General features: G+C 39.2%; 1 protein-coding gene across 1 annotated transcript in view; it reads left to right on the forward strand.

Moving 5' to 3' along the window:
• The window catches only part of LOC104952064 (adenylate cyclase type 1-like), a gene marked incomplete at its 3' end in the record, with an annotated part of 11,386 nt that extends 4,807 nt beyond the window's left edge, over nucleotides 1-6,579 (forward strand). Inside the window, exon 4 of the mRNA XM_010778820.1 lies at nucleotides 6,468-6,579. Within this exon, the coding sequence (XP_010777122.1) occupies nucleotides 6,468-6,579 (112 nt within the window). The remainder of the gene's footprint in view (nucleotides 1-6,467) is intronic.
• Nucleotides 6,580-10,043: the final 3,464 nt, after the last annotated feature.

The raw sequence follows: 10,043 nt of genomic DNA on the forward strand, positions 1-10,043 counted from the left end.
TTTACAAAACTGTTTCAGTTCAGCAATATTCTTGGGATGTCTGGTGTGAATCGCTCTCTTGAGGTCATGCCACAGCATCTCAATTGGGTTGAGGTCAGGACTCTGACTGGGCCACTCCAGAAGGCGTATCTTCTTCTGTTGAAGCCATTCTGTTGTTGATTTACTCCTGTGCTTTGGGCCTTGAGAATTCATTTTTCCCTCGATGATGGCAATCTGTCCAGGCCCTGAGGCAGCAAAGCAGCCCCAAACCATGATGCTCCCTCCACCATACTTCACAGTTGGGATGAGGTTTTGATGTTGGTGTTCTGTGCCTTTTTTTCTCCACACATAGCGTTGTGTGTTCCTTCCAAACAACTCAACTTTGGTTTCATCTGTCCACGGAATATTTTGCCAGTAGTGCTGTGGAACATCCAGGTGCTCTTTTGCAAACTTCAAACGTGCAGCAATGTTTTTTCTGGACAGCAGTGGCTTCCTCCATTTTATGACCAACTTATGCAGAAATCCAGGTAGTTCCAAAGGGTTCACATACTTTTTCTTGCAACTGTAGGCTCTGAATAACTCGTCCATACCTTGGAAAGAACATCCAGGGCTACGGCTTTTTGAGTGATCTGACCCAACAGTGTCCTAAAACAGTTTCCTTAAAATGGCTCCAGGCTGCAAGCTGAAATGTAATACTTCACATTGATTATCAATGGTTAGTCCCTGACTCACTTGTTTATTGTCAGTCTTGATAACACTGAATCGAAATGCAATGCGCTTTCCATTTTGATTAGTATAGTTATTCACATTTTGTAGCAACTATAGGGACAACACGGAATTTACCCAAATCTGTGCTAAGGATAATTTGGTAGTGCATTTGCCAACTTCTGGGCCATCATGGGGCAAATAGCTTTTTGGAGTCAGGCACTAGAGTAAGGCAGATTAATCAATGCTCGGTGAAGAGGGAATTCCTCTGGCACTTGTGCAATATCCTGCACAGCTTCCAAGATCCCAGCAGTATGAGAGCGATAATGTCTGTCTTAAGATCATTACTTTTCGCTACAGGGGGATGACTTTTGAACTTCTAAACTCAATAACTATCAAAGAAGTCTTCAGAAACTAGCTTTCAATAATCTCACATCAGTCTCTTCAGACTCTCTTGAGAAGTTACAGTAATTCGTTTAAGACATTAGTTTATATGCTGTGTCAAAACAATTCTGACACCATCATAGCATTGATAATCTTTCCTCTTTAGCAACTATTTGTAATCAAGCCAGCAAACAAACCAGCTGTTTCTCAATTTGTCTGAAATATGTCAATGGGGGACCTTAAGAGTTCACGCTGATTTAATTTACTTAGTGTTGTTTGTTTACTTTGGTCTGCATTGGGCTGCTTTATATAACATACAGTAATGGAAAGCACTATTTAGATCCTTTACAAAAGATAAAATAGTAAAATAATGATGGTAATATGTTTGAATACAATTAAAGTCCTGCTGTTCAAGTATTATAAAGAACTTATATCATCCACAACTTTTTTTGAAGAATGCCATTATTCAGTAGAATTGCACCTGTCAGTATTTGTTAGTAATTCTTCCTCCAAACTCCTGCAGCATTAGTTGGCTCTGCTTGACCTTTAAACCCTCTGTCGATGAGATGTTAACAGCATGTTTAACACGACATTCGCTCCTCCATCGTCTGCTATTTATAAGTCAGTTTTTTTATTCTCCTTTTAATCATGTATCTTAATCTGCATTTCTTACTGTATTCTTAAATCTCCTTTTATTCTGCTCCCACATTCCCTTGTTTCCTTTTCTTATCTGCTCGTCCTCCTTTTCTGTGTGTGCTCAGAGCAGCAGGGACGCTTGAGGAGGAGAGTTTGCTTAGCCCCAGGATTAAGTTGCTACTGGGGATTAAATGCAATGGAGACTAAATTCTTGTTGCATAACACTGTATGTGCGCGCGGTGGTTAAATATGGACCCATCTCAGTGGAGCTCTGCTGATTGCATTTGTGCCTGCAACTCCTTCAGATAGCCGCCACCCTTTGAGAGTGATCTAAACTGGATGTGGACATGATTTATGTGATTTGGGCTACTGTAATTAAGAAGTAAACAGCGTGCTCAATGTACTCCGAGTTTTCTTCATTATGTTCGGAGACTGTGGGCAGCGTTTGATCTGATTAAAATCCAGCCACGGGGATATTGTAGTAATCGCTCACGAAAAAAATAATAGGCCTCCAAAGAAACAAACCTCAAGTTTATTTAACAAGATATGTAGGGTATTAAAGCCCCATTTATTGTAATTATTGTAATGGATTATAATATAGTAACTGATTAATTAATACATATTAAAAATGCTCTTGAGCTGAAAACAAAAGTGCTGACTGTATAGGAATAAATCTCCAGTATTCACCTCTAAACTGTTTCTTGGTTCATCAAGTCACATTTAACAAATTGCATTTGCATTACTAATAAGATTTATCAGATACAAATAATGATAAATTATGAGCAGGCACTGTTTGATATCCCATCTTTCTTTCAGGCTTATCACCACTGTATAACTTAGCACCCACTTTAGCACAATATTGATCTTTACCACTCGTTGAATTTGCAAGCATTTTATTTTTGCCATATTTCATTCCACGCCCACATATACGACAAAAAGATAGGTATATGGGCAGTCCCTTACACTAATGATGTTACTTTACCCAGTTGATATATCAATTATAAATCTTCTAAGGGCTTTCCTTTTTACATTACTTACATTTCCGTTCAATAATTATTAGAATAAGAGAAAAACCGGTCTGTTACTACTGACATGGTTTCTTGTAATGTTTTTAGAAGCTCACTTGCAATGTAAAAAACAAGTTTGATTTAATCCTTCTAAAATGTATTGTAAGCATCTTCACGCTCGTCTTTGTTAGCTACCTTATTGGCTCGAAGTCAGCACATACACTGCCCACACACTGTAGCTCCAGAGGGGCCTATCCAAAGTTAACCCTTGTGTTGGCCTGTGTTTCTGCTACATGATTAAATTGAAATCACATATGCCAAAATAGCTACAGTAATGCTTCCCACAGAGGGAAATAGGAGATCATTGAGGAAATAACTGTCTGCAAATATGTGCCTTTGGAGAGGAAATAATGGATCAGGGAGTTCGACTTAGACAATATTATGAGACAAGTAGCAGTTAGCACACGATAATATCTGTGTGTAAAACCTTGTTTAATCATTTGAATTTTGGTGCTTTAAATGCTGTGGATAGAGTTTTCTGAGCCAGAAATATAAATTGGCAAGAGGTTTTGACCTTGACCGTGGGACAGTACAGTACAGTAGATTGGGTGTAGGTAATCGCTGTACAGACTAATTTATAGCCGGATTAAGAGGCTTCAGTCTCAATTTCTGTGCTTCTCAGTGATCTTACTCGTGAAAAAAGAGTACCTTTGAGATGTGACATTACTCAATAAAATGTTGCTTGATGTATCTGCAAATTCTATGTCAAATAACTCTGGCAACACTTCAAATTTGTATGTTTACATTGTGAACAAGGACGTTTAAATACAGATCAAATCAAAAACTATGCAGGCGGATATTAAATGTATCGTTTGCGGTTAAAAAATGAAGCCCCAGATGTTTGAGTTATTACCTGCGTGTTCAGCACTTACCCAACATCCACATCTGTCTTTATGATTTAGTTTGCCTGTCCTCCAACACATGGACAAGGTTATTAATTACAAAGTAGGCTCCAGTGCTGTCCTGTTTAATGTACATACCTCTATTTTTGTACTTTTATGATGTGCTGAGTTGGACAAGTTGCTAAGTAGTTGCTCATTTTGGTAAGGTAATTAATCATACACATTTCAAAGCTGAACATGCTGTTACTAACAAAACATGTATAGCTTATTTAGAATTTACCAGCATCTTGACCGGAATAATATGCGCATTGCAAGCTTTTTTTCTAATGTTGTACAGTGTTTACAAAGCATCTTCGTAAACCTGGGACAGAGAGATCTGACCTGAACTTTGAGAGGAACACATGCCCCATGCTTCACATTAAAGTGTAGACAATGGCATGCATGTGGTTCAAATGAGGGGAACACAGCTCAAAATAACTACTACAAAGCAGTTGTAGCCTGTAGTAGGGCTCCAATGATGATAGTTTAAGTGGTGTTTATTCCTTTTCAGGAATTGTGGAAAGAAAATGTGGAAAGACAATTTACACAACGCTGTCTTACAAAAGAGCATTTGAATATGAAGCATACATTCATCATGAAAACGCCCTAGTCTGCTACCTCAGATGTCCCCTCCGACAACATAAACTAAGGCATGTGTCACTTTGCAGAAGTCTGTTAGCCATCACGCTAGGGAACATCCTAAAATATGTGTGGACGGCCACTATCTTGTCAGTGTAATATCATTACATTACAGAGAGAGATGCACTGTAAGCAACTCCAGGCAGACGTTGTAGTGCTACTGTGCTATTTTTAAAAGCAGAGCCCTGAAATCATTAGCATTGTTCCTTGCAAGCAAAGTTCATCCTCTACTTTTAATAGCCAGCACTCTAGAGTATGTACAAGAGACACACTGTAAATTAGTTTTGATTGGCTTTAACAACATCATTTTATTGTGCAATTTGCACAATTCCTCTCTTCTAGCAACTGGTGGTCTTTGAATTGATTACTGCATGTGGGACAGTGAAACAATTATCATTTTTTACAGCTTGCCTGATTTTAAATTGTAGATCTTTGAAGAGAATGGCAGAAGACTAATGACATGTGTGTCAAAATTATAATCAGCAGTTGAGCTTTTAAAATGGTCTATTCCAGACAGTTTACAAGAAATGTGTATGTTTGTTAGGGGGATCAAATAAAAGGGCATGTGTTGGGTAATTCAATCCACACATTAAAGATACTTTGACTGCATCCGTATGCTATTCTGTCCACTGAAATGACACATTTTTGAAGTTATTTTGAATGTCTACACTTTAATGATTTATATATGCGTAAGCCAAAGCTACTGGCCAATTGAAACATTCATACACAGAAATGTATTCAGCATCTTTAGGGTGACATCTGTGAGACCACAAAATGACATTTAGCAGCCCCCCTTTAGAGATATCTGCACTCTGTCACATTGTGAAAACACCAGCCCACATGCAGGCTACAGTCTGCCGTCAGTGTGTGAGTCGCAGACATGTGAGTTGGACAGGACAGAGTTTGATGACTAACCCTCTTCACACCCTCCACTGCCACCCAACACTCTGGGCAAAACCTTAAAGTTCCTGCTCTTCTCTGACGCAGATAGATAGTGATTAGTTCCTCAAAGGCTGGTGAACCCTTTTAAGACACTAGAGTTTTCAACAAAAGTAACCTTTTCCTTCCAGGACCTGTCGTCATGTTTGAATGAAACATGATTAATAAATGCAAAAAACTAAAAAATATATAAAAACAGTGAAAATAACCTCTGCCAAACTTGAAACCTGAAATTTGAAATGAAAACACTCATAAGGAATTATAAGTTAAAATGCAATTAAGGTGGATCTTTTTCCGTTTTTAAAAAGAGGAGGAAACCATTCGATTTTTTTCAGAAAATAGCATCTAGCTTTAGGCCTCTGGTGAGGTTGCGTTCCCCATGGCAGGGTATAACTGACACCTGATGGCCAGCGTTGCCCTGTAGTCCACACATGTTGATACAAGACGTGAGATAACCTCAACACTCAGTATACTGATCTGTGTTTGGACTGATGACAGTGTCACTTACATGCAGAGTCACTGAGTCCGATATGGAGCGTTTAAATCACAGATGGGACTAACAGCAAAAGAGGCGGCTAAAACAACATTAGTCTCCCAGCTGGTTAACTGCTTGTGTGACAGTAGAGATATTAGGAACTATGTTTAGTGCCCGCCTACACATATATTAGACCAATTGTATTACAGCATCTTCCGTCGTTACCAACAATGTAAGCCAACTGGAGAATATTAATGTAGGAGGTGGTATCACTGCAGAAAAGCAAATTCTTATTAACATTTCTTATTGATGTTAACATCAAGTTCTCTCAGTATTGTGTACTAACAATCAAAAGGGAGTACAAGTTGACCTGGAGAGGGGGGGAGAGGCCTTGATATTTGCAATATATGGCTGTTCATCAGCTCCTTACAGGACATGTCTCCACCTTGATTCCCATGAGAATGCTCTCGCTTCTATTTTTAAGTCGCTCTGCCTGACTGCACTGCCAGTCTCTGCACACTGTCTTTCTCTCTCTCTCTCTTTTTGCTGCTGCAGATCATTAAATTGAATGTTTTATGTTAAATCATTATGCAAAGAGAATGTTCAAATTTACTTTAGCTTAGACTCTTTAAGCATCATTTTAAATACATTCCTGAGAGCTAATCTGATGAGGCATCCAATAATCTTTTTTTCCCTTTATAGACGCTGCTATAAATAACCTGCATTGACTGAAACGCTTCTTTTTTTATCTCTCCGTCACAGCATCCTGTTTGCAGATATAGTGGGTTTCACCTGCCTGGCCTCTCAGTGCACAGCGCAGGAACTGGTTAAACTGCTAAATGAGCTTTTTGGAAAATTTGATGAGCTCGCCACGGTGAGTCTGTTTCCCTTCCTTGAACGCACAGTCCCTCAATCACAGCCCCTGTTTGCATAAAAAGCAGATATTTTTTTCTTTCTTTTCTTTCTCCTTCTTTTAAAGCCAAACTTTAACACAATATAAATGTATGGCATTGTGTGTGTTTCCTAGCACATGCCACCATCTTAGATGTCCCAAATGATGCTTAATATGATTATCCAGTGCTTCGTTTAGAGAAGAGTTGACAGACCTCTTTAATCTATGCCAGATTTAGCTAGGGCTAAACTCTGGTTGTGTGAATGAACTGAATGAAGTTGTACTTGTCCCAATCTCCCTGGGTTCGCATGCAGAAAAGATTTCAGCTCTCCCATCTGTCAATATATCACTCTTTGTGATTTCAGTGCTGAAAATCCGCTCAACTTTTGCTGTGAATTTGACGGCTGCCGTTAATCTAGTCTCTTTCAAATGCGACGCTGGCAGTGCTGGTGTTACAACATCTTTCAATCAAAGCACCACAGGTACCTTGAAATGCTTTTATTCATAATATGCTGATCAAAATAAAAGCACATGGTCAAAAGAGGGATGATATTGCTCAATCTCCGACACATAGTGTTTTTGTTGGTTGGTGAGAAGATTGAGCCCCTGAGCTCCTGCAGATCACCCCACTGCTGCTATATCTACATGTAATCTGGCCTCTATAATTTACACTAGGCACATGCCTTCGTGAAATCCGTTAATCCACGGGATTACAACTAACCCTTTTCTGCTTTCATAGAAGGTTTTACTTGGCCATGTTGGGAGCTTCTATTTTTAACCTGTTTGTTGACATGCACAAAATTAGAAGCAACTAAAAAGAGAGTGTCTCTCACTCGACTTATTTCTGTCAAATAAATGTCATTGCCTTTCCAATTAGTTCTGTATCAGTGACTCTACCTGGCAGACACACACACACACACACACACACACACACACACACACACACACACACACACACACACACACACACACACACACGCACACAGAAGCCCACTGGCAAACTCTCAGTTACAAGTCAAGTCACGTGAACCAGTTGATAGATTTAATGTTTCACAGATGCTACAATTCATTAAGCTTCAAAACCACATTTTGTATCTTCTAGTTTGGCTAGAAGAAATGCATTCTTGAGCTATGTCAATTCTATTGCCGTGGTGATTTATTTTCATTCTTTGGGTCAAAACTCAGTAGATTGGTCTGATCTCCACTTGGCTGCTACCTACTCTGAGCTTTGTGTTACCATGAAAAGCTGTCCCCAGCCATGGAACTTGTTATCAAATGCTCCATCCTTGCCCTGACCCAAAGCCACACTCATTCTGATCCACTTTGGCAGGAAGTGGCATTGCCAGTGAGTCATAGCTGTGGTCACTGTCGGCACACAGACTCCTCTCGTTCCATACGAAGAGCGGGCGATGCCACATGGCCACTGGGCATCATCTCATAATACCATTCCAGCACCATCCCCACACCACCTGTCCACTCTTTGGACTTGTCAAGTTGCATGGGAAGATGGCCAGGAACGCAGTGTACTCCTAAAGTGCTGTTATAGTCGACTAAGTCTTCTCACCTCTCTCTCTCCTCTCTCTTTCTCTCCTGAAGGCACTCAGACAATGTTTTTACATAAATGAAGATACACCTTATCACCTTAGTTAGCTAACAGACACATACCAGCTCTTGAATAATAATCACTTTCACACTTGATCTTAGGCATATGATAAAAATAGACCTTTTGTGTTTGAGCATTAGAAACAGTTAGCCACTTTTGAACTTAGGTATTTTTAAACATTGCAATTTCATGTGAACACTTGCGATTTTTCTCCTCCTACAGTATATTCTCAGTCTATTCTATGAAGCTGAGAACAAGCAGTTAAAAAAATAACTTTGAATTGTATCTTCCTATAAAGTCTATACATATGTGTTAACAACAGTTGCCTAAGTATTTACACATCCAGCAGACATGTAGCAACATTAGCATTTATTAAGAGTCTGGTGTTTGGCCCCCTGGCAAATAAAAGCTCTATTTTGGTCTTTACCCCCTGAGGGAAGCATATGGCTGTTTAGTTTCTAAATGATCTACTGTGTGCTCCAGCCATTCAGTAACCTAGCCTGGCTGCTGTTTGGTGCTGTTCTGGTAGCATTAAACGTGGGGTAGGTAATTTAGGAGAAACCAGTTCGAGTGCGCTAGAATTTGAAAATACACAACTGGAGAAAATCTGCCACTTCCTTACAGAGCCCCTCCTCCAACACACACGAACGCACACATGACCAATGAGGGCACGAGATAAGTTTGTGCATAGATGGAAGGCTGACGGGCCAACCCAGTCTCATGGCATTTCGTGTTCACCAACACGATTTTTAATCTATTGATTCGTGTTCACCAACACGATTTTCCCCTTTTTTTCGTGTTGCACAGCACGATTTTAAAAGCAATGTATTTCTACTGGTAATGTGTTTCGTGCCTGCAGCACGTCTTTTTCTCCGGTCGGGTCGTGGAAGACCGGAAGCTGTGTGGTTCATAAAAACATGTTCTTACCCAATATCAAGCCACAATTATTGCTTTTATTTTAAATCGTATAATTTCGGACTTTTGTTTCCGTCTGTGAGGAAAATAAATGGGGCTCAGCTCAGAGCCTCAGAACACTGAAATCTGTATTTTTAAAATCTTTTTTTCTTCTAATTTGTTATTATTTTCAAAATAACACACTGTTATTTACTCACCAATAACACACAATTATCCTTGCTTTTATTTATTGGTTTAATTCCATAATCTCGGGCTTTTTTGGCGTCCTTCAGGAACTGAATTTCAAAATAAAAATAACCGGAAACAGACGTAGGCATTTCGAGCGATTACCCAAGATCCTCAGCTATGGTTTAAGCTCGCTGATTGGATGGTTTAGCCGCAATGCATGCTGGGATTTGGTGTTTATATGATATGAAATCCGGAAAACATTTTAAAAGAATAAAATAATACTTAATTCCGAGTGTTCTTGCTTTTCTCTTTGAAAGTCATCACATAACGGCATTGTAATACACGGTTCGGCTGCATTACATATTACAGATCTGCCGTAGTTCTTTATTTATAGAGCCCTGATGAGAAGACCTTTGGAAAAACTGGAAGAAATTCCGCCGAAACTGAATACTTAACGTGGATCATAAATATATCAACAATTAAACAACATCTTCAATTTCTCTTCACACAATACGTCTCCTTGCAGTATCAACCTTAATTCGGCTGACTTTTACATTTGATCTAATTCGTAGATAGGTTATATTTACACCATAACGGTGCACAGCTGATGGCTGAGTACATTTAAGAGTACATACTTTCATAGGGGAAAGTAGAAGGTCTGTGATAGAAATATAGAATATAAAAATTCAAGAAGATACTGTAAGTGATCTCTACAATAAAACAGTTAGTGCCAGATGTACAAAGATATTAATAGGAGGAT

The sequence above is a fragment of the Notothenia coriiceps genome, unplaced genomic scaffold, assembly GCF_000735185.1.
Source record: "Notothenia coriiceps isolate Sejong01 unplaced genomic scaffold, NC01 NC01_scaffold00019478, whole genome shotgun sequence".
Lineage (NCBI taxonomy): Eukaryota > Metazoa > Chordata > Actinopteri > Perciformes > Nototheniidae > Notothenia > Notothenia coriiceps.